The sequence below is a fragment of the Pristiophorus japonicus genome, chromosome 13 (assembly GCF_044704955.1).
Source record: "Pristiophorus japonicus isolate sPriJap1 chromosome 13, sPriJap1.hap1, whole genome shotgun sequence".
In the NCBI taxonomy this organism is placed as follows: Eukaryota; Metazoa; Chordata; class Chondrichthyes; family Pristiophoridae; genus Pristiophorus; species Pristiophorus japonicus.
The window spans coordinates 22,039,755-22,064,862 of NC_091989.1; the positions used below are offsets into that span (position 1 = coordinate 22,039,755).

Below are 25,108 nucleotides of genomic sequence, written 5' to 3' on the forward strand. Positions count from 1 at the left end.
GTTCCCCATTATTAATTCACCTGACTCCGACTGGAAGGGACCTACATTTGTCTTCACTAATCTTTTTCTCTTCACATATCTATAGAAGCTTTTGCAGTCAGTTTTTATGTTCCCGGTAAGCTTCCTCTCATACTCTTATTTCCCCCCTCCTAATTAAACCCTTTGTCCTCCTCTGCTGAATTCTAAATTTCTCCCAGTCCTCAGGTTTGCTGCTTTTTCTGGCCAATTGATATGCCTCTTCCTTGGATCTAACACTATCCTTAATTTCCCTTGTTAGCCACAGTTGAGCCACCTTCGCTATTTTATTTTTACTCCAGACAGGGATGTACAACTGTTAAAGTTCATCCATGTGATCTATAACTGTTTGCCATCGCCTATCCACCGTCGACCCTTTAAGTATCATTTGCCAGTCTATTCTAGCCAATTCACATCTCATGCCGTCGAAGTTAGCTTTCCTTAAATTTAGGACTCTAGTTTCTGAATTAACTGTGTCACTCTCCATCTTAATAAAGAATTCTACCAAATCATGGTCACTTGCACAACAAGATTGCTAATTAGTCCCTATATTTCACACTATATTTGTCCCAATCAATATTAGGATAGTTGAAATCCCCTACTATTACAACCCTATGGTTTTTGGACTTCTCAGAAATTTGCCTACATATTTGCTCCTCTGTCTCCCTCCCACTGTTTAGGGGTCTATAATACACACCCAGCAGTGTGATCGGGCCTTTTTAATTTTTCAGTTCGACCCATATGGCCTCATTTGATGATCCCTCTAACATATCATCCCTCCTCACAGCTGTAATAGTTTCTTTAATCAATACCGCAAACACCACCCCCCCCCCCCCCCCCACCCCCGGCTTTTTACCTCCCTCTCTGTCCTGTCTAAAAATCCTGTAACCAGGAATATTGAGCTGCCAAACCTGCCCCTCTTTCAGCCATGTTTCTGTAATGGCTACATATTTTTATTTTATTTTCGACATTAGATCATTCACTTATTGAGAAAAAAAATTGCAGACAAAATTTATTTCAGAAAATTTAGGGGAGACTAGAATTAGGGGGCATAATCTTAGAATAAGGGGCTGCCCATTTAAAACTGAGATGAGGAGGAATTTCTTCTCTTGAGGGTTGTAAATCTGTGGAATTCGCTGCCTCAGAGAGCTGTGGAAGCCGGGACATTGAATAAATTTAAGACAGAGATAGACAGTTTCTTAATCATTAAGGGGTTATGAAGAGCGGGCAGGGAAGACTGTTTGAAGAGTAGGCCCTCAAATCTGCCACCAAGCTCATGGTCTACAGGGCTGTAGTAATACCCGCCCTCCTGTGTGGCTTAGAGACATGGACAATGTACAGTAGACACTTCAAGTCACTGGAGAAATACCACCAACTATGTCACCGCAAGATCCTGCAAATCCCCTGGGAGGACAGACGCACCAACGTTAGCGTCCTCGACCAGGCCAACATCCCCAGCATTGAAGCACTGAGCACACTTGATCAGCTCCGCTGGGCAGGCCACATTGTTCGCATGCCAGACACGAGACTCCTAAAGCAAGCGCTCTACTTGGAACTCTTTCAAGGCAAACGAGCCAAAGGTGGGCAGAGGAAAGGTTACAAGGACACCCTAAAAGCCTCCCTGATAAAGTGCAACATCCCCACTGACACGTGGGAGTCCCTGGCCAAAGACACCCTAAGTGGAGGAAGTGCATCCGGGAGGGCGCTGAGCACCTTGAGTCTCATCGCCAAGAGCACGCAGAAATCAAGCGCAGGTAGTGGAAAGAGCGTGCGGCAAACCAGTCCCACCCACCCTTTCCCTCAATGAGTATCTGTCCCACCTGTGACAGGGACTGTGGTTCTTGTATTAGACTGTTCAGCCACTTAAGGACTCATTTTTAGAGCGGAAACAAGTCTTCTTCGATTCCAAGGGACTGCCTATGATGATGATGATGTTCTGATGAAATGTCACAGACCTGAAACTAATTCTGATTCTCTCTCCACAGATGCTGCCTGATTTGAATATTTCCAGCCTTTTCTGTTTAGATTTCAGATTTCCAGCATCTGTAGAATTATGCCTTTTGTATCTATTTTAGTGATGTTGGTTGAGTGATAAATATTGGCCAAGACACCAGGGAGAACACCCCTGCTCTTCGAATAGTGCTATAGGATCTTTTACAGTGTCAGCTGTGGCTCAGTGGGTAGCACTCTCGCCTCTGAGTCAGAAGGTTGTGGGTTCAAGTCCCACAACAGGGACTTGAGCACACAAAATCTAAGTTGTCACTCCAGAGCAATGCTGAGGGAGCGCTACACTGTCAGATGTGCCGTCTTTCGAATGAGACGAGGCACCATCTGCTCTCTCAGGTGGACTTAAAAGATCGCATGGCACTGTTTCAAAGAAGAGCAGGGGAGTTATCCCAGGTGTCCTGCCCAATATTTATCCCTCAATCAACATACCAAAAAGCAGATTATCTGGTCATTATCACATTGTCGTTTGTGGGAACTTGCTTGAGCACAAATTGGCTGCCGCGTTTCCCACATTACAACAGTGACTACACTCCAAAAGTACTTCATTGGCTGTAAAGCGCTAGGAAATGTTTGGTGGTCTTGAAAAATGCTATATAAATCCAAGTCTTTCAACTGAGAGATCAATTTTAATGTCTTATCTGAAAGACGGCACCTCTTTCCTTTCATATCTTCTCGCTGTTCCCTTGGGGAACGGTGTGAAATAGTGGAAGGATTCGCAGGCTGATTAACAGTCTGACGAGCCGTGCCTGAGAGCGGAAGGCGGGGAGCCTGAGTGTGACGGTCCTGGGCCACCGAGAGTGGCAGGCGGGGAGCCCAAGAGAGAGGGTCTGGGGGAGAGAGAGAGCGAGCGGCTGGGGGGAGGGAGAGGGGGGCTGGGGGTGGAGAGAGAGAGAGAGAGAATGGAGGGGAGCTGGGGGAGAGGGAGAGGAAGAGGAAGAGGGAGAGGGGGGCTGGGGGAGAGCGAGAGAGAGAGGGGGGGGGACTGGGGGGGGGGGGGAGAGAGAGAGGCTGGGGGAGAGAGAGAGTGAGTGAGAGAGAGAGGGGCTGGGGCTGTGGGGGAGAGAGAGAGGGACTGGGGGAGAGAGAGGGGGGCTGTGGGGGAGAGAGAGAGGGGCTGTGGGGGAGAGAGAGAGGGGCTGTGGGGGAGAGAGAGAGGGGCTGTGGGGGAGAGAGAGAGGGGCTGGGGTAGAGAGGGAGCGGCTGTGGGAGAGGGAGGGAGAGAGAGAGAGAGAGAGAGAGAGGCTCGGGAAGAGAGGGAAAGAGGCTGGGGAGGGAGAGAGGGGCTGAGGGGGCGAGAGAGAGGTTGGGGAAGAGATAGAGAGAGAGGGGCTGTGGGGGAGAGAGAGAGGGGCTGCGGGGTAGAGAGAGAGGGGCTGGGGTAGAGAGGGAGGGGCTGTGGGAGAGGGAGGGAGAGAGAGAGAGAGAGAAGCTGGGGGAGAGAGAGAGGCTGGGGCGCGGGGGGAAGAGAGGTTGGGGAGAGAGGGCAAGAGAGGCTGGGAGAGGAGGGGGAGTGAGAGAGGCTGGGGAGAAAGAGATACGGGTGGGGGGGTGGGGAGAGAGGCACGGGTTGGGGGAAGACCGTTCACATTCTTCCAACCACCTACAAGGGACATTGTTGGAGTGGATGATATCCAGAAGTGAAAACATTGTCACTATTTGGTTCAGGGGCAGGGGAAGACTGAGGGAGGATGTACTTGCGCTGGATTATGGCACTTCGGCAGGGGAAGAGATGCATTTTGTCTGTGGGAGGGATGTACTTGTACTGGGGTAAGGCACTTCGGCTGGGGGAGGGATGTGCTTGGACTGGGGTAAGGCACTTTGGCTGGCCCTTGCAGTCTTCTGGGGAGCTCTGTCCTCTGTCGCTTCAAGAAGTCAAAGTGGATCAAGTTACAATTTGCAAATTCAATGAGACCTTGGGGTGGGCGGTTCCAGTTACACATTCCTGTGAAATTTCAGGATGTGGCTTATCCTCCAAGGGGACCAATCAGAAACATGTTGGCCATTTTTGCAGTACAAATAAGCACGTCCAATCTTTGTACCAGTGGTGTGAGAGGAGGGATTGTGATGCATTTCCTGCATATGAACGAGAAAGTGTCGGAGGTAGAGCACCTGTAAATACGAGTGGTGGAAAAATGAATTTGGGTATAAGGAATGGTCCCTCTGGAAAGCGGAGAGAGGAGGGGAAGATGTGTTTGGGATGGTGGAAATGGCAAAAGTTGATTTGGTGAATGAGGAAGCTGGTGGATGGATGGTGAGGATCAGGGGGATTTTGTCACAGTTGTAAGAGGAGGGGGAAAGAGTCGGGGCAGGTGCAGATAGGCGGCATTGTAGGCAGTGTAGATGAAAGCAAAAAATTTCAAAGGGATATCAACAGATTAAGTGAATGGGCAAAACTGTGGCAAATAGGTAAGGTGAGGTCATCCACTTTGGACCTAAAAGGATAGAACAGGATACTTTCTAAATGGTGAAAAGCTAAAAACAGTTGAGACCCAAAGTGACTTGGGGTTGAGGGTGGGTGGCGGGTGCGTCCAGGTACGTAGATCATCAAAATATCATGAACATGTACAGAAAATAATCAAAAAGGCTAATGGTATGCTGGCCTTTATATCTAAAGGCCTATAATAGAAGAGGTAGAAGTTATGCTGCAGCTGTACAAAACCTTGGTTAGACCACACCTGGAGTACTGTGAGCAGTTCTGGGCACCACACCTTGAGGGAGTGCAGTGTAGGTTTAACAGAATGGTACCCGGACTCCAAGGGTTAAGTTACGAGGGGTGATTACACAAATTAGGGTTGTATTCTCTTGAGTTTAGAAGGTTAAGGGGTGATCTGATCGAAGTTTTCAACTGATAAGTTGTAAATGCTAGACTTGGACATCAAGCCAGGAGACCAATCCTGGATCAATGCAGAGTGTATAAGGGCGTACCAGGAACAGCGCCAGGCGGAACTTAGAATGAGACACACAGATTTCTCTTCCCATCACAATTCAGGCACCATGCCACTCGAAAAAAAGTCTTTAGTCACATTTTTCTGCTTTGGCAGTTCTGTTTAAAATGTGACCAAGACGTTTTCGTGGGTTACACATTCGGAGTTATTCATTTATTCACTAGAATTGTGTAATATTGTTGTGCAGATCTGCCAAAGATGAGTGATGGTTGTAGCAAGTCGATACATAGAGTCATAGCATTTATCATTTTAATCATTATTGATGGATATTATTTTACTCTCATTTAGAACATTTTCACAGTTGCATTTTTTGTCTTCACTGGCTAGATTATTAAATACTTTTGGACACTAAGTTTCGTCAGAGGCAGCTGTTCTAATAATATCCGCAACATGATACCCTCCATTGGAAAACAACTCTCTTCAGGTACAGTATTATACTGTATAGTCTTACTATCGTAACTTTTTGAATTAAGTGAAAAATGATGGATGGCGACTTTAATTGGTTTCTGAATTTGTAGTCGATTCGTCAATTTTTTTTGTATAATGTATGGTTTACTATTGTCTGCTGGAAAAGGCACATAATATAGCTCTGGTTAAAATGTTTAAAATCGCAATTTGCTGGAATCGCAGCTTTGGGGGTTCCAGCACTACTAATAACAGTTAATGAACTGCTGCTTAATAACCTCGGTCATCATAATAAATAGATCAAATTAATGAACCTGTGACATAAAGTATTCTAGATACTACATCTATAAAAAGCAGGAATGAAAAAAGGCTGTGTTATTCCCTCCACAACTTCCACAGACCATGTATATTCTGCTCTGTTGTTTAGTATAATCCCTTGTGCAGTGTACTGAGGAGTTCTGCATAAATACTCCCTGATTCCCAAAGACAATTTATCAAAACTTCAGGATGTTAATTCAGCCCCACATTTCCATTAATGCCTTCCTCAGGCAATGTCATTCCCCTCCTTGTATATTTATTTGAAAACAATGAGCGCAAAATGAGCAACAACGAATTGGCAGCCCATTTTACACCCGCAAAATGTTATTTTCCATTGAAATCATATATAGGTGTTTTAGAAGAGCATGTGCATAAAGTGTTCGAGGTTAGAAAAGTATTGGTTCAAAAATGTTAGTGTAACTCAAAAATGGATAAATGATTGGGTCTGATGGCATGCACCCTAGGCTGTTGAGAGAAGTTCTAGAGATGATAGAAATTCTGACCACAATTTTTCAATCCTAAGGGAGAGTAGGGTACACTGGGTAACTATAAATCAGTTAGGCTTACATCTTGGAATCTATGATTTGAAATCAAATTAATCAGCATTTATGAATATATAGGATAATCAAGGACAGCCTTGTTTGGACAAATTTGAGAGCTTTTTGAACAAATGGCTAAATGTCTAGATTAAAGGGAATGCAGTAGATGTAGTGTAAATAGATTTTCGGAAGGCATCTCACAAAAGGCTTGCTACAAAAATCCAGGCATATTGGGCTGGAAATCCGAGCCACCCCAGGTTCGTACTGAGTGCCTACGGACCCGGGAAGACATCGCAAAAGCCGGGTTTCAGTACACAATGCGCATGTGCTGAAAACTGGCTTTTCCGATCTGTCAAGCTGGAGCTTGACAGATCCAACCCATATCAGGTGTGAGGACATTGGCAAGAGAAAGATTGCAGGATTTACCCATATCTTGCCCAGCAAATGTCCTCAAAATTCTTGCGCCTGATAAAAGCAGGCGTATAGCCTACTTTTACAGGCGTAAGAGTTTTAAAAACATACAAAAATATAATGAAATTAAATTTAAAAAACACATTATTTTTAAAAACCCTGCCCACTGTTACATTTATTTTTAACCATAATTAAAAAAACTTTAAAAAAAACTCAATTTTTTTTCTCTGATATTTATTGACTTTAATTTTAATTACGTGAGGTGTGTTTTTTATTTATTATATGTTTAGTGTGTTTGTTTTTTTTTCTCATTAATAGCAATGGGAACTCGTAGATACGGAGTTCTCATTGCTATTAATGAGAAAGCTGTGGAACACTGTACCTGATTGGCTGAGCAGTCACATGTGACTGCATCTTCTTTGTGGGAACCTGGAGGACGGGAGCGCGCTTCGCAGCGCGGGAAGAGAAGGCCTCCCCAACGGAATCGCAGGCTCCACCCGGACCACCAGGCAAATTCGTAGAAGTGTTTCAGGTCGGAGGCCATTGCCCGCGGGATGCCTTTGACAGCAATTCCAGCCCCATTGTATAAGAGGAAATGCAGCAGAATGGGTAGAAAATAGATTAAGACACAGAAAATAAAGCCTATGGGTATTACTCAGAATAGAGAAGGTTTTGAAGTGATGTACGATCAGAGCTTAGGGAGCACAATATTGTAATTTTCTGACTGCAGAGTGCTTGTCAAATATTAAGGAGGGCTGTGGTTAGAAAAAATTTCATTAGGATATAGACAGGTTAGTGGAATGGCAGACAGGTGGTAGATGGAATTCAATATGTGAAGTGTGAGATAATGCATTGGAATAAAAAAAGGATTGGGATATACAATTAGTTGAGCTGTTCAAAAAATGTGAAGAGCTGAGAAACTAACTAAGAAATTCCTTAAAAGTCATTTTGTATAGCCTATATGAGCAAAGAGGTAATAAGTTTGTACATCACTAGACGACACACAGCTCTACCTCACCATCACACATCTCAACCCCTCCACTGTTTCTGATTTGTCATGCTGCTTGTCTGACCTCCGGTCCTTAATGAGCAGAAATATCCTCTAACTAAATATTGGGAAGACCGAAGCCATTATCTTCGGTTCCCGGCACAATCTCCGTTCTCTAGCCACCGACTCCATCCCTCTCTCTACACTATCTGAGGCTGAACTGGAGCATTCACAAATGAGATGAATTTCCAACCACAAATCTGGTTCATAAGATACATAAGAAATAGGAGCAGGAGTAGGCCACGTGGCCCCTCGAGTCTGTTCTGCCATTTAATAAGATCATGGTTAAATTAAAACGTAGGACCTCAAAAGTAGTAATCTCAGGATTGCTACCAGTGCCACGTGCTAGTCAGAGTAGGAATCACAGGATAGCTCAGATGAATACGTGGCTTGGGCAGTGGTGCAGCAGGGAGGGATTCAAATTCCTGGGGCATTGGAACCGGTTCTGGGGGAGGTGGGACCAGTACATACCGGACGGTCTGCACCTAGGCAGGACCGGAACCAATGTCCTAGGGGGAGTGTTTGCTAGTGCTGTTGGGGAGGAGTTAAACTAATATGGCAGGGGGATGGGAACCAATGCAGGGAGACAGAGGGAAACAAAAAGGAGACAAAAGCAAAAGACAGAAAGGAGATGAGTAAAAGTGGAGGGCAGAGAAACCCAAGGCAAAAAACAAAAAGGGCCACTGAATGGAAAGGGGCTGCATGAGGGGTCAAAACTAAAAATCATGGTTTAAAAACTAGTATTAAAACACTCTACCTAAACGCATGCAGCATTCGAAATAAAGTAAATGAGTTGACGGCACAAATCATTACAAATGGGTATGATTTGGTGGCCATTACAGAAACGTGGTTGCAGGGGGGCCAAGACTGGGAATTAAACATACAGGGGTATCTGACGATTCGGAAAGATAGACAAGAAGGGAAAGGAGATGGGATAGCTCTGTTAATAAAGGATGATATCAGGGCAGTTGTGAGAGACGATATTGGCTCTAATGAACAAAATGTTGAATCATTGTGGGTGGAGATTAGAGATAGTAAAGGGAAAAAGTCACTGGTGGGCGTAGTTTATAGGCCCCCAAATAATAACTTCACGGTGGGGCAGGCAATAATCAAGGGAATAATGGAGGCATGTGAAAAAGGAACGGCAGTAATCATGAGGGATTTTAACCTACATATTGATTGGTCAAATCAAATCGCACGGGGTAGCCTGGAGGAGGAATTCATAGAATGCATATGGGATTGTTTCTTAGAACAGTATGTTACAGAACCTACAAGGGAGCAAGCTATCTTAGATCTGGTCCTGTGTAATGAGACAGGAATAATAAACGATCTCCTAGTAAAAGATCCTCTCGGAATGAGTGATCACAGTATGGTTGAATTTGTAATACAGATTGAGGGTGAGGAAGTAGTGTCTCAAACGAGCGTACTATGCTTAAACAAAGGGGACTATAGTGGGATGAGGGCAGAGTTGGCTAAAGTAGACTGGAAACACAGACTAAACGGTGGCACAATTGAGGAACAGTGAAGGACTTTTAAGGAGCTCTTTCATAGTGCTCAACAAAAATATATTCCAGTGAAAAAGAAGGGCGGTAAGAGAAGGGATAACCAGCCGTGGATAAACAAGGAAATAAAGGAGAGTATCAAATTAAAAACCAATGCGTATAAGGTGGCCAAGGTTAGTGGGAAAATAGAAGATTGGGAACATTTTAAACGACAGCAAAGAATGACTAAGAAAGCAATAAAGAAAGGAAAGATAGATTACAAAGGTAAACTTGCGCAAAACATAAAAACGGATAGTAAAAGCTTTTACAGATATATAAAACGGAAAAGAGTGACTAAAGTAAATGTTGGTCCCTTAGAAGATGAGAAGGGGGATTTAATAATGGGAAATGTGGAAATGGCTGAGACCGTAAACAATTATTTTGCTTCGGTCTTCACAGTGGAAGACACAGAAACCATGCCAGAAATTGCTAGTCACAGGAATGTGGGAAGGGAGGACCTTGAGATAATCAGGGAGATGAAGGGGTTACCTTATGATGATAGATTGAGTAGACTGGGTCTTTACTCGTTGGAGTTCAGAAGGATGAGGGGTGATCTTATAGAAACATTTAAAATAATGAAAGGGATAGACAAGATAGAGGCAGAGAGGTTGTTTCCACTGGTCGGGGAGACTAGAACTAGGGAGCACAGCCTCAAAATACGGGGGAGCCAATTTAAAACCGAGTTGAGAAGGAATTTCTTCTCCCAGAGGGTTGTGAATCTGTGGAATTCTCTGCTCAAGGAAGCAGTTGAGGCTAGCTCATTGAATGTATTCAAGTCACAGATAGATAGATTTTTAACCAATAAGGTAATTAAGGGTCACGGGGAGCGGGCGGGTAAGTGGAGCTGAGTCCACGGCCAGATCAACCATGATCTTGTTGAATGGTGGAGCAGGCTAGATGGCCTACTCCTGTTCCTAATTCTTATGTTCTTATGGCTGATCTAATCATGGACTTCCCTGCCTGCTCCCCATAACCCTTTATTCCCTTATCACTCAAAAATCTGTCTATCTCCACTTTAAATATATTCAATGACCCAGCCTCCACAGCTCTCTGGGGCAGAGAATTCCATAGATTTGCAACCCTCAGAGAAGAAATATCTCCTCATCTTGGTTTTAAATTGACGGCACCTTATTCTACGTCCCCTAGTTTTAGTTTCCCCTATGAGTGGAAATATCCACTCTGCATCCACCTTGTCGATTGAGCCCCCTCATTATCTTATATGTTTCGATAAGATCACCTCTCATTCTTCTGAACTCCAATGTGTATAGGCCCAACCTATTCAACCTATCTTCATAAGTCAACCCCCTCATCTCCAGAATCAACCTAGTGAACCTTCTCTGAACAGCCTCCAATGCACGTATATCCTTCTTTAAATATGGAGACCAAAACTGTACGCAGTACTCTAGGTGTGGCCTCACCAATACCCTGTACAGTTGTAGCAGGACTTCTCTGCTTTTATACTCTATCCCCCTTGCAATAAAGGCCAATATTCCATTTGTCTTCCTGATTACTTGCTGTACCTGCATCTCCGTAACATCGCCTGTCTCCGACCATGCCTTAGCTCATCCGTTGCTGAAACACTCATACATGCCTTAATACCTCTAAACTTGACTATTTAAATGCTCTCCTGGCTGCAGTCCCATCTTCTACCCTCCCGAAATTTGAACCCATCCAAAACTCTGTTGCCCGTATCCTAACTTGCACCAAGTCCCGTTCACCCATCACCACTCTGTTCGATGACCTACATTGGCCCCAGAACTGGCAACGCCTTGATTTTTAAATTCTTATCCTTGTTTTCAAATCTGTCCCTGGCCTCGCCCCTCCCTGTCTCTCTAACCTCCTGCAGCCCTCCAACCCTCGGAGATCTCTGCGATGCTCTAATTCTGGCCTCTTGTACATCGCCGATTTTAATCACTCCACCATTGGTAGCCATGCCTTCAGCTGTCTGGGCCCTAGGATCTGGAACTCTCTCCCTAAGCCTCTCTGCCACTTACACACCTCACCTCCTTTAAGATGCTCCTTAAAACCTATCTGTTTCACCAAGTTGTTGGGGACCTGTCCTAATTTCTCCTTATGTATCTTGGTGTCAAACTTTGTTTGATAACGCTCTTGTGAAGTGCATTGTGACATGTTATTATGTTAAAGGTGCTCTTTAAATGCAAGTTGTTGCTGATTGGTTCATTACCTGCACCACACAAGCATATTATCATTCTATAAGATCAGATTCTGTTGGTGAAAGTTGAATTGTTTTAATGAATTTTATTTAGCTGATTTTAAAATCTACCCTATACATTAAGGATGAATAATTTAAAGAAAATGATTTCCATTACTGGAGTATACATGGATATTTGTTTTTTTTTCCATCTAGGTGCTGTGAGAAGATACAGTCACAGTGTGGCACCCATGATCAAAGCAGAGCCAGCAAGAGGACTTGTGGATGAGCCAGTCAAGCTTGAGGTTGTACATTTAGTGCCAAACCAACGAGTTACATTGCATTCAATGCTGCTGTCTGAGGACTCTGATTGGTGGGAGGCATATGCCCACTATGTCAGTGATTCAGAGGGGATTGTCCGAGGTTTGTGCAAATAAGTTACGCTGTGCAATTTGTTTCTTTGCAACTATTACCTTTACAAAGTAACTCCTCATCATTCAAACATTGGGAGAATTTTAACCCCCAAGTACGGGTGGGTGGGAAGTAAAAGAAAAATGTTAATCTCAAACCAGCCCCAACCCACTCGCTTCCAGTTTTAACAGAGTCCCCTCCCCTTGCCCCCCACAGAGCCATCTCTGACTCCGAGCCATCTCCGACCCCGACCCCTGCACTCGTCCTCAGCGCCCCTGCCGTTTCTGACCTCTGCCCTGCGCCCCCTCCCCCCCCCACCCCTGGGTGGGGGCACTGCCACATGTGGATCAGTGGCCTGGCTCGGGTTTGGGGGGGGTGGCGGGGAGGAGAAGGGATCCGAGGCCTTGTGGGGGTTGGGTTAGGCAGGAACGCTGGATCCAGGAGATAAGTATAAAGGCACTTAGCTCCTGGATGCAACAGTACTCACCTTACTTTATCTGGTAGGTTTCACGGGGCCTGCAAAACCCAACCAACTATAGTTAAATTTAAAATGGGGACTAAATCTGAGACATGGCAGCCTCATTATAATAATTAAATGGGAGACCCAAATCCTGGGAGCGGGTTGACTGCCTGCCCCCCCCATCCTGCCATCGTTAAAACCAGACGTGGGCGGGTTCTGGTCGGGATTTAGACTTTTGACATTTTAACTTCCCACCTGTTTTATTTGGGTTAAAGTCCCCCCCCCCCCGATTGCCATTACAACCTGCAAGAGTGAAATAAGTTTAAATTAGAAAAGAGCAATTTGGACTAAATATTACACACATTCTAAATATCTTGACCTAATGGGACTTGCAGTAAATCTAAGCATTAAGGGAGATAAATGAGAAACCTTTTCACTGAAATTGTCAACAGAATTGATTCTAAGAAGGGAAAGTGTATCTATTAAATATATAGGGGCTGAAATTGCCTCGCACCCCAATTGGGGGCGGTACCCTTCCAGGCCGGGACATTTATCGTCGGGCCCGGAAGCTTCCCCACTCGATGTAGATTTGGCCACGTGCGCCCCTCCAAGGAAGCGGAATGCTACAATGCCCCTCCCTTTCAGTTAAGGGAGAGGGTCGCTGTGCACTCTGCAGGCCCTTTAGTGGCCAGCCACTGGACCACCAGGGACGCAGTCGACCAGGCCAGTGGCCCGGGACCCATATCGGAGTGCCGGTCGATCCGTGGACCACCATTCTTGCGTCGACTGACAAAATAAAATGCCGGTCCAGGGCGCTAAAGGCCTCCCCTTTAAGGGGCGCCCCACCGGCCAGTAGAGCAATTTCCCCCATAGGGCACAAAGGGGTCGGTGCGGGGTGATAAGCGGCCGCGTGCACAGCGATGACGTTATTCGGGATGATGCTAATTGCTGGGCGCGGCGCTAACAGCACTGCTCCCCCCAAACCTCTGGGGCAATTTCCTGAGAGGCACAATCACCCCCCTCGGCCAGGCAAAAACTTCATTGTGCCCCACGGACGTGCTAATGGGGCTATAAAAAGGGGCAATTTCGGTCTCATAACCTTTAAATTTTGTAATATTTGATATATGCCTTCTGTTCAGTAAAATGAGATTTCGAAAAAAAAATGTTCATATGAATGGTCTTCAGTATTTTAGCTTTTCATCTGGATAGAAGTGATGCTAGCAGAAGCCTACAGTAAAGTTCCTTTAATGATATTGTTCACAGTCACCAGAGATAAGTCACTGGGAGGCACGTACACTGACCAGGAACCGATGGGCTTATTATGGAGCATGAAGCTGGCACCTGGCAGTCGCCCTGGAATGAGGTACACTTTTTTTTAAATGCTGTGGACTTTAACCCACATTGATCTATTAAAAGATAGAAGACTGCTTAAATTTATATTTATGTGCTGTTTAAAAACTTTTTGGAAGCAAATAGACCTGTGATAATTTCTTTATATAAATTGGTAGAAAATATTTTCCCTTCCTCTTTGCTCCTCTTTGTCCATGTTTTATTTTCACTTCCACTGGTAATCTCCCTGTGAGTATAATAAAAATAAAAATCCTATTTTTTGTGAATTTTGCAATCACCAAGTTTGCTGAGAAATGGTTTTCCAGTTTGAAGCTTACGCTAGTCAGCCTGAATAGTGTACTTCAATCCCAATCCCAGAATACCCCCTAGTATACCAGTATGATTTTTCAGTTTTTCCACAGTGATCATTCTGTGGTCTTTCTGAGGTGAGCTTGCCATACGTGGGTGGTTTTGTGTTATGGGCCCATGCCCACTCAACGTGACTGAGTCTGCCCAGTGGGCCATCTGGCCCCTCGAGCCTGCTCCGCCATTTAATAAGATCATGGCTGATCTGATCATGGACTCAGCTCACTTCCCTGCCCGCTCCCCATAACCCTTTATTCCCTTATCACTCAAAAATCAGTCTATCTCCGCCTTAAATATATTCAATGACCCAGCCTCCACAGAGCATTCCATAGATTTACAACTCTCTGAGAGAAGGAATTCCTCATCATCTCAGTTTTAAATGGGCGGCCCCTTATTCTGAGACTATGTCCCCTATGTGGAAATAGCCTCTCTGCATCCACCTTGTCGAGCCCCCTCATTATCTTATAAGTTTCAATAAGATCACCTCTCATTCTTCTGAACTCCAATGAGTATAGGCCCAACCTACTCAACCTATCTTCATAAGTCAACCCCCTTATCTCCAGAATCAACCTAGTGAAACTTCTCTGAACGGCCTCCAATGCAAATATATCCTTCCTTAAATATGGAGACCAAAACTGTATGCAGTACCCTAGGTATGGCCTCACCAATACCCTGTACAGTTGTAGCAGGACTTCTCTGCTTTTACACTCTATCCCCCTTGCAATAAAGGCCAACGTTCCATTTGCCTTCCTGATCACTTGCTGTACTTGCATACTAACTTTTTGTGTTTCATGCACAAGGACCCCCAGGTCCCTCTATACTGTAGCACTTTGCAATTTTTCTCCATTTAAATTATAATTTGCGTTTTTTTTTCTACCAAAGTGGATAACCTCACATTCTCCCACATTATACTCCATCTGCCAAATGTTTCCCACTCACTTAGCCGGTCTATATCCCTTTGCAGATTTTGTGTGTCCTCCTCACAATTTGCTTTCCCACCCATCTTTGTATCATCAGCAAACTTGGCTACATTACACTCGGTCCCTTCATCCAAGTCATTAATATAGACAGTTAACAAACATAGGAGACTTTCATTCCATCAATCTCCGTTGGATTTAAGTCCTGGTACTAGATATGAAAGGTAAGTATTGTGATGGTTTGCAATCTTTTGACCATTTTTTTTCAAAGAAAGGATTGGGTGAGCGGGGGAAGGTGGAAGGTACCTTAAATTTTGAGTTTTGATGCATAGCGCATTCCTGCAAGACAAAAAGGAGTCTGAGGCAGTAGGTAATTAAATTGCTGATGAGCTATCTTTAATGTCATTCCCTTATAGACTGCAAATAATAGGCAATTTGTTAGCTTGTCTCAGTAATCAAAAAATATCTTGCACCCATTGTGTTAGAAGATTTTTAATCTTGTTTGTGAACAGCCAGAAATAAAGCAGGGTTACAGGTACTGGAAGGCTTTTGGAACAGGCAGCGGTAGGATGTGAGGAGGAAGAAATACCAGAGACAGATGTTAGAAATGTACTTTTAAGTCGAGCAAGATGACCACTGAGTGGGGTACTGTGGTGTTTTTTAGTTTTGTATTATTATGTGAAGATCATAATTATTGCTCCGTATGTTCATCTGCATGAAATAAAACAGATTAATGGTTCATATCAGCATTGCCATGGACAGCACTGAGCAATCGATTACATAAGCTTTAGCGCCAAATTCAAAAGAAAAATTATTTTTCAAACTTGGACTGGCATCACTGTGGTTGCTGACAACGGTCTGCTGCAGCAGCTCTCTGAGGTCTGCCACAGCCGCTCTCTGAGGTCTGCCACAGCCACTCTCCAAACCCGTGGCATGCGGCCTCGGCCAGGGAGCCCACCCGAGTAATGGAAATGGCCCTGAGGCTGGAAAATCACCTGGAGTCAGGCAATAGACCTAATTGTACTAAACAGGAAAATGTATGTCATCACATTTCTAAATCTATTTTGACTTTTAGCAGCAGGTTATAATCCTAGCATGTGTCAATTTACCTTTTAGGCTAAGGAAGAAGGATGTGACTGTCCCATATTCGGTAACCATTTCTGTGTATGATGAATGGATTTCCAGTGACTTTGACAAGGCAGCAGTACTGGCATCAATTGTATTAGAACGTTTTTATATGGCGCCAGGCACCACCAGGTTAGAGGTCAAAGAGGGTCGTATCATTGGAACAATGTTCTTTCCACCAGGTAAATGATGTTTCACTATTGATTTTTGTTTCTTTTGCATCCAGCATGCCATGGATCATTCTGCAGTTATGGATTTTTCTGAATGCTTACCTGATTAGCCATGATCTTATTAAATGGCAGAGCAGGCTTGAGGGGTCAAATGGACGACTCCTGCTCCTATTTCTTATGTTCTGATTCTTTACTATGGAAACAGAGAGAAATAACTAATGCTACATAGCATTCATTGTGTGTCTCAAGATGTCCCAAAGTGCTTTGCTTTGTATACAGTGAATTACATTGAAGTGGAATCACAGCAGCCAGTTTTCACACAGCAAGATCCCACATTCAGATAGTGCATGAATGGCCAGATTGTTTCTGTCTGGTAATGGTAGTTAAGCAAGAAATGTTAGCTAGGACTCCAGGACTTCCTGCTTTTCTTCAGATAGTGCAATGAGATCTTTAACGTTCACCTGAACTACACAAACCGGCAGATCGGGGCAATTTCGGCTCCATTGTCTTTGGTCCAGCCACAAACTCTGTTCCCTAGCCACTGACTCCATTACTCTCCCTGGCAATTGTCGTAGGCTGAACCAGACTGTTCGCAACCATGGTGTCGTCTTTTATCCCGAGATGAGCTTCCGACCACATATCCGTGTCATCAATATGACCGCCTGTTTCCACCTATCCTTGAGGGGTCAAGGACAGAATCTTCCTTGTGTAATGCCTGATTTTGCACCCCCAATCATGGAACCTAATTTTTTGCCGAATTTTGCATAAGATGGCGCTAACTTTTTCCAGGCGGTATTAGGACCACCACGCCACCATTACCGCCCCAAAATCTCAAAAGCCGAAAATCCAGCCCATAGAGTAGTGATAATGGGGGACTTCAACTATGTGTTGTACAATTGTTGTGAAACACCTTGGGATGTTTTACTATGTTAAAGGTGCTATATAAATAAAAGTTATAATAATTATTATTATCCTAATATAGACTGGGATAGTAATAGTGTAAAGGGCAGAGAGGGGGAAGAATTATTGAAATGTGTTCAGGAGAACTTTCTTGATCAGTTCATTTTTGACCCAACGAGGATTGATGGATATGGTTCAGGGGAATGAGGTGGGGCAAGTGGAGCTAGTATCAGTAGGAGAACATTTAGGGAACAGTGATCATGGTATCATGAGGTTTAGATTAACTATGGAAAAGGACTGTGAGCAATCTGGAGATACTTAATTGGACGAAAGCTAGTTTCAGTAGGTTGAGAATGGATATGGCCTGGGTAAATTGGAATCCAAGATTAGCAGGCAAAACTGTAATCAAACAATGGACTGCCTCTAAAGAGGAGATGGTTCAGCTACAGTCGAGGTACATTCGCACGAGTTGGAAAGGTAGGGCAACCAAAGTCAGAGCTTCCTGGATGCCGAAAGAAATAGAGAGTAAGATAAAGCAGAAAAAAGGGGTGTATGACAGATGTCGGGTTGAGAATACAAGTGGGAATCAGGGAAAGTTCAGAGGGAAAGTGAAAAAGGAAATAAGAGGGGCAGAGTGAAAGTATGAGAGCAGATTGACAGCTAGCATAAAAGGAAATCCAAAAGTCATTTATAGGCATATAAATAATAAATGGGTAGTAAGAGGAGGGGTGGAACCAAAATTGAGACCTATACATGGAGACAGAGGGCATGGCTGACTAAATGAGTACTTTGCATCTGTCTTCATCAAGAAAGAAGATGCTGCCAAAGTCATCGTGAAAGAGGAGGTAGTGGAGCTACTGGATGGGATAAAAATTGATAGAGGAGCTACTAGAAAGGCTGGCTGTACTTACAGTCCTGGTGACTTATCTACTTTATGGGATGCATCCTAGGATGCTGAGAGAAGGAAATGGCGGAGGTACTGGCCATAATCTTCCAATCCTGAGATACAGGAGTGGTGCCAGAGGAGTTACACCCTTATTCAAAGGTGTAAGAATAAACCCAGCAACTAGAGACCAGTCAGTTTAACCTCGGTAGTGTGGAAGCTTTTAAAAACGATATTCAGGAACAAAATGAACAGTCACTTGGATAGGTGTGGATTAATTAAGGAAAACCAGCATGGATTTGTTAACGCCAAATGGTGTTTAACTAACTTGATCAAGTTTTTTGATGAGGTAACAGAGAAGGTTGATGAGGACAATGTGGTTGATGTGGTGTACATGGACTTCCAAAAGGCGTTTGATAAAGTACTACATAATAGGCTTGCCAGCAAAGTTGAAGCCCATGGAACAAAAGGGACAGTAGCAGCATGGATAAGAAATTGGTTAAGTGATAGGAAATAGAAAGTAGTGGGGAAAGGTTTTTTTCGGACTCTAGGGAAGTATACAGTGGTGTTCCCCAGGGGTCCGTACTGGAACCACTGCTTTTCTTGATATATATTAATGATTTGGACTTGCCTATTTCAAAATTTCCAGATTACTCAAAATGTGGAAGTATAGTGAACAGTGAGGAGGATAGTATTAGACTTCAACAAGACATAAATTGGCTGATGAAATGGACGGACACGTGGCAGATGAAATTTAACACAGAAAAATGCGAAGTGATATATTTTGGTAGGAAGAGCAAGGAGAGGCAATATAAACTAAAGGGTACAGTTCTAAAGGGGGTGGATGAATGGCAGACACGAGACTCCCAAAGTAAGTGTTCTACACGGAACTCCTTCATGGCAAACGAGCCAACGGTGGACAGAGGAAACATTACAAGGACACCCTCAAAGCCTCCTTGATAAAGTGCGGCATCCCCAACGACACTTGGGAGTCCCTGGCCAAGACCGCCCTGAGTGGAGGAAGTGCATCCGTGAGGGCGCTGAGCACCTCGAATCTCATCGGCGAGTGCATGCAGAAAACAAGCGAAAGCAGCGGAAGGAACGCGCGGCAAAGCTGTCCCACCCTCCCTTACCCTCACCGACTGTCTGTCCCACCTGTGGCAGGAACTGTGGCTCTCATATTGGACTGTTCAGCCATTAAGGACTCATTCTAAGAGTGGAAGCAAGTCTTCCTCAATTCCAAGGGACTGCCTATGATGATGAGGATGAATGGAGAGACTTAAGAGTATATGTGCACAAATGGCTGAAGGTGGCAAGGCAGGTTGAGAAAGCGATTATAAAAGCATACAGGATCCTGGGCTTCATAAATATAGGCATAGAGTACAAAAGCAAGGCAGTTATGATGAATCTTTATAAAACACTTGTTCGACCTCAATGCTGGGCACCGCACTTTAAGAAAGATACCTTCGAGAGGGTGCAGAAAAGATTTACGAGATTGGTTGCAGGGATGAGGGACTTCAGTTACATGGATAGACTAGAGAAGCTGGGGTGGTTTTCCTTGGAGCAGAGAAGGTTGAAAGGAGATTTGATAGAGGTGTTCAAAATCACGATGGGTCTAGACAGAGTAGATAGAGAGAAACTTTTCCCATTGGCGGAAGAGTCGAGAACCAGAGGACACAGATTTAAGGTGATTGGCAGAAGAACCAAAGGCGACATGAGGAAAAACCTTTTGATGCAGCGAGTGGCTAAGATTGGGAATGCACTGCCTGAAGAGAGTGGTGGGGGAAGACTCAGTCATGGCTTTCAAAAGGAAATTTGATAAGTACCTGAAGGAAAAAAATTAGCAGGGCAGTGGAGTAGGACTAGCTGAAGTGCTCTTGCAGAGAGCCGGCATGGGCTCGATGGGCCAAATGGCTGCCTCCTGTGCTGTAACCATTCTATGATTCTGTCATAGGAGCCTTGCAAGGTTAGGGGGAATCTTTGAATATGGACTTGAATAAAAGGGAATTCATATTTATGCAAGGTGAACATTGTTTAGGATCCAGCGTTGGTTTATCTTGAAAAAGATGCTTGGCATTAGGTGATGAATTTAAAATCCTTGTCCTCTTCAAATTGCACCATGGCCTCACTTAGCCCTACTGCTATAATCTTGCACAGACTAGTTTCACTACCAAATCCTATTCTAATTATGGCCTTTTTGTTCATCCCACAGTTGGTGGTAGAACTTTTTTGCTGTTTTAGGCCCTACTTTCTGGAATTCTTCCTAAACCCATTCACATTTTTACTTTCTGCTTAAAATTTTTTTTTCTCAAAACCCATCTTTTTGACGAAGTCAGTAGTCACTCCTCCTCGGCTCAATATTCTGATCCTCTTACTACAACCCTGTAAAGTGCCTTGGGACGTTTTGTATGGTAAACGTGGTATATATCATCATCATAGGCAGTCCCTCGAAGCGAGGATGACCTGGTATGACGTATATCTAGTCAACTTGTCATTAACAAGTTGAAAGACAATTACTTCTCATGCAAAGTTATTATGATCAACTCTCAATTCCAGTTGAATGGATTATCTTGATCTAAGTGTAGAACAACTGTGTATCAAATTGCATGGCACTATTTTGAAGAAAAGCAGGGGAGTTTTCCCTGGTATCCTGGCTAATCATCATCATTCCTCAATCACATTATTCCTCAATCAACATCATTGAAATAGATTATCTGGTCATTGTCACATTGCTGTTTGTGGGACCTTGCTGTCTGCAAATTGGCTGCCGCATTTCCTACATTACAACAGTAACTACACTTCAAAGGTACTTAATTGTCTTTAAACCAATTTGGGGCGTCCTGAGGTCATGAAAGGCGCTATACACGATGTTCTTTCTACTTGTGAAGCATCTCTAGGTGCTATATACATATAAGTTCTTGTCCTCTAAAATTTATTTCCAATGTACAGTAACCATGATTCAGCTGTAGTACGCAATGTCCTACTGAATTACAACAATCTGTTGGCTGCATTTTAGAAATATACTGTTGTTTTTTAGGCCCTGGACCATTTGCAGCTGTTTTGGATATGTGGGGTGGTGGAGGAGGTCTTGTTGAATATCGTGCAGCTCTTCTTGCATCCCGAGGATTTGCAACCTTAGCTTTGGCTTACACGAGACATAAGGAAGTCCCACGGTCACATGACACCTTTGACCCAAACCTGTTTTACTTTGAGGTAAAAGGATATTTTAATGGATTGCAATGTTTCAACTACTTTGGATTTATAAATGTGATAATTAGGAAGTTGGCAGATATTTACTATATCGGGAAAACATCAGTGCCAGAAGTACTAATGTGCCAAAGAATTATGAAATTTGGATCGACTGTCACATGCATAATTCCAGTGATTAGTCACTACTTAACAGGAATTACATTTGGAAAACGTGATGTAAAGATGACATCACTTTAGCTGTGATAAATCTTTACATAATTGAAGTTATCCTTCAGCTCTGTTATTTCTTATGGATCCTATTTTCTTCTTCTTCAGTATTTTAATTTGTATACTGGCAGATCTCCCATGGTGTGACTCATGGTTAGTTGGAGGTTTTATAAGAACAAGGATGTTATGCCAAAATGTATTATCAGGGTTACTGAACTATCAGCACTTGGGGAGCCTAGGGTCTGTCAGTAATGGGATAGTATCCTGATGCTTTGAGAGGAGATTCCAAGATCTGGGAGTACTGGGATCTGGCAGTATTTGGAGGGCAGGATCTACAAGCCCTGTGATGGAGGAGAGTGCAGGCAGAATAGAACCCGAACTACCTGTTACCCTGTTTAGTCCATCAGGTCCCCAACCCTCCACTTCAGTCCTGTCTGTCAGCCTCTTATGACCCAACTAGAGCCCCCTTTGTGCCATCAGGGCACCTCCTGCCCCTCACAGCATTCCCTGTCATTACAGAGGATGAATACTGGTATGGGTCAGACTCTGCTCATACTGCCTGTGTCCATTAGTCTAAATTGCATTGGAATGTATTATGTTCAAGTACAAAAGAGGAGTTTTCACTTCTGTCTGATAAAGAAGATGGCTACAGTATACTTTACTGGGTGGATGTAGGGTTTTTGGAAAATGTAAGTTGTTGACAGTAACAGATCACAGCCATCTTCGGCACTTGCTTGCCCTAGTATGGATCGGATGTGATTACCAAGCCAAGTAACTGTGACTGAAGGATAAATCTGAATGGGCAGTATCAGATCTCTCTCTCAGCGTAATAACTTGGGCTTCTCAGTGCTGAAGATGACACACTGTTTGCTCATTGTCCAATTCTAGCCATATGCGTCTGCAGTGATTTGTGTCTGTTTTGGGGGGGGGGGGGGGCGGTGGTGCGGGGAGTTAGCCTTATCATAAAACAGATTATGATTTTTGACGACATCTAGCAATTTGGAATTGTTTAATTTGCTATGTTAACAATCTTAGATCATTTTTAAAATCCTACTTCCACCGTAGGTTTACTGATTCTCAAGGACTTGGAGTTTTGGGTGCTAAATTTCTTCTGTGGTTATGCCTAAACCTGGGGGGGAAAATCTAGCTCCCTGCCATCTGTAATGTATGCATCTGTGTATATGCTCACAGATTTGTAGAGCTATTGCATTGTGAGTGGCTTAGCCAGTCATGTGATGTTCACAAGACTCAATAAAACCCCAGTCAGTTGGGTCTAGGTCATCCACAATGAGGTATGCAATTGTGAATCTAGTGGATGAACTAGTAATGTGTAGTGTGATTGTTAAACCTTTGTTAATAAACCAACTAGTTCTTAATAGCAATGTGTTGCTATGAATTCTTAAGCAAAGAACCCATGAAGCAAATACATTACACCGCCCAACACTACTTTTGGTATTTTCTACCGGAAGTAATGCTGGATATACAGTGTGTCCACCCACATATTGGCTCATGTAGTATAATGGAACACAAATAACGAGATGGTGGGATGGTGTTGTAAGATGTATTTCATGTTATTTGCGACATAACAGTTTGGGGGGAGGGCATCGAGGAGGGTGATGGGGGTTAAATAATTAGCCAGTTTGCTTTGCGAGCACTTACATTCAGTAAATTGTCAAATTGAAAAAGTTTCACTTTTATTTTTAAAAAAGAGCAAGCGAGGCATTGCAACAATTCTACCTCGCGCCCCCAAGGCAGGCACCTGAGTGGTGCTATGAAGGACACAGATACCTTCATAGTATATAAATGATTCGGGCCCAGGAATTGGGCCAAAGTCAGGCACAGGCAAGGGGTGGTGAAAGTCATGCCCTGCTGAAGATCCAGCACCATTGCAGCAAAAGCAATTCCAGCATTTGGTGTTTACTATTGTCAGGTACATAGGGATATTGCTGTTACATCAAAAAGAGCACTGTAACATTGTATTTACTGATTCGCAGGAGGCCTTCAATGCCCTGAATAACCATCCAAAGGTTGCAAAAGGCAGAGTTGCCCTTTTGGGGCTCTCACTTGGATTCACACTTGCACTCTTGATGGCAACAGAGATCCCAAATATTCATGTAAGTTGACCAGCTATGAAACAGACTTGGAGAAGAATACATGAACGTCGGTTATCTTACTACTGTGAGATCGAAACTGGGTTTACATCTGTTCACTCTCTGTGTATTTTCATTTATAATCCATTGCCTACAGAGCAATTCCTATATATTTTTTTTGAAACATTGGACTGGTCAACAAAGCTTTTGAAAGAAAAATTACAACGGCATAGGTCAAAATAAGAATTGGTAGCTATAATTTTCCATCAGAGTATTTATTTACTTGTAGCCTTCAAACGAGCTCGAGAACCCTTGGCATATCTTGTGTTTTGCAATAGGGATTGATTCAGTAAGTTTTGCCTTTGTGCAGCAGAAATTAAACTTCTGATAGGACAATTTCAGAGTAACAGTTTCTCAACTAAACTAGAGCCTTTGCTAATTTTGACCTGGAGTACATTATGGTACAGTTTGCTGTGCTCATATATGGCTGGTATTTTGGCCTTTGCAATAGATTTATTTGCTGAATGTTGGTCATATTAATCTGTTACTCAGTTTCTTGCCCATAGTTTCATTTTGATCATAAATACAACACTTTTTGCTTATCTTGATTGTTTATCTACTGCACTTGATGTGCTTTTACCTTAGCCCAAGTGCTTAATCTGCATCAGTGGAAGTCATTATAAACTTATCCAGGAAGGAAGATTTGCTGAACTATTGTAAGTGAATCTAATTTCCTGGTGTTTTCATGTTATGTATGTCTGCTGTTCTTATGAGCATAGCCAAATACTCTTTCTTTGGGTTGTAATGATTATAATGGGGAGGGTCAGGGGGAAGTGGTTGTCTTCTGCAAAAAAAATTGAGCAGTGTTGATAAGTCCACAAATACCTTCACTGTTGTGAAATTGGTAGGGTGCACTCATTTTAAAATCTGGGAGTGTTAATGGATTTAACAATCCTATACGGAAAAATATCTGTGTTACTGTTAGGTTTCATTGTCTAGTCACTGACTTTTCATTCCTTTTTCTTGCCTCCTCACTCAGTCAAACAGATAAAATTAAGTATGCAGAAGATGGCGCTATGATATGGAGAAATGTTCCCTTGCCGTTTCCAGATGATCCAAAGTGGATAGTACAGGTAAAAGGTTCTGCTATGTATAGAAATATGGAATATGTTTAGTTCAACAGAAATTGCAGAGCAGGCTGCAATGAAAAATATTAAATATAAAAGCAAAATACTGCGGATGCTAGAATCTGGAATAAAAACAGAAAATGCTGGAAATCTCAGCAGGTCAGGCAGCATCTGTGGAGAGCAAGCAGAGTTAACGTTTCGGGTCGATGACCCTTATTAATATTAATTTGATCCATAATGGAACTTGCACCTGCCTGCCCCAAGCTAATGAGGTGTCCTCCCACTGACACCGCAAACTGCAATGGGGTCAGTGTTGGAGCACACAGTTGAGTGTAATCCCCGTGTAATTATCAGGATCAGACCTACCCTGTCTTTTAAGGCCACTCCTGATAAGTGGTTTGAATAGCTTATTTCCACAAACTTGCTGAGAGGAACTATAAGAATTATGGAGTTGTCTTTGTTTTAAGCAGTTAATCTAGTTTGTAAGTAATGTAGATTTGATTAGTATATTGTGTCTCTTTCTCTTTCTGTG

At 43.4% G+C, this 25,108-nt stretch overlaps 1 protein-coding gene across 1 annotated transcript in view; it reads left to right on the forward strand.

Moving 5' to 3' along the window:
* Positions 1–25,108, forward strand: part of LOC139278453 (peroxisomal succinyl-coenzyme A thioesterase-like) — a 37,377-nt gene that overhangs the window by 3,433 nt on the left and 8,836 nt on the right. Inside the window, exons 2-9 of the mRNA XM_070897249.1 lie at positions 5,295–5,391; positions 11,598–11,804; positions 13,516–13,615; positions 15,981–16,171; positions 20,980–21,155; positions 23,354–23,473; positions 24,095–24,165; positions 24,489–24,582. Of these exons, the coding sequence (XP_070753350.1) occupies positions 5,358–5,391; positions 11,598–11,804; positions 13,516–13,615; positions 15,981–16,171; positions 20,980–21,155; positions 23,354–23,473; positions 24,095–24,165; positions 24,489–24,582 (993 nt within the window). The 5' untranslated portion in view covers positions 5,295–5,357. The remainder of the gene's footprint in view (positions 1–5,294; positions 5,392–11,597; positions 11,805–13,515; positions 13,616–15,980; positions 16,172–20,979; positions 21,156–23,353; positions 23,474–24,094; positions 24,166–24,488; positions 24,583–25,108) is intronic.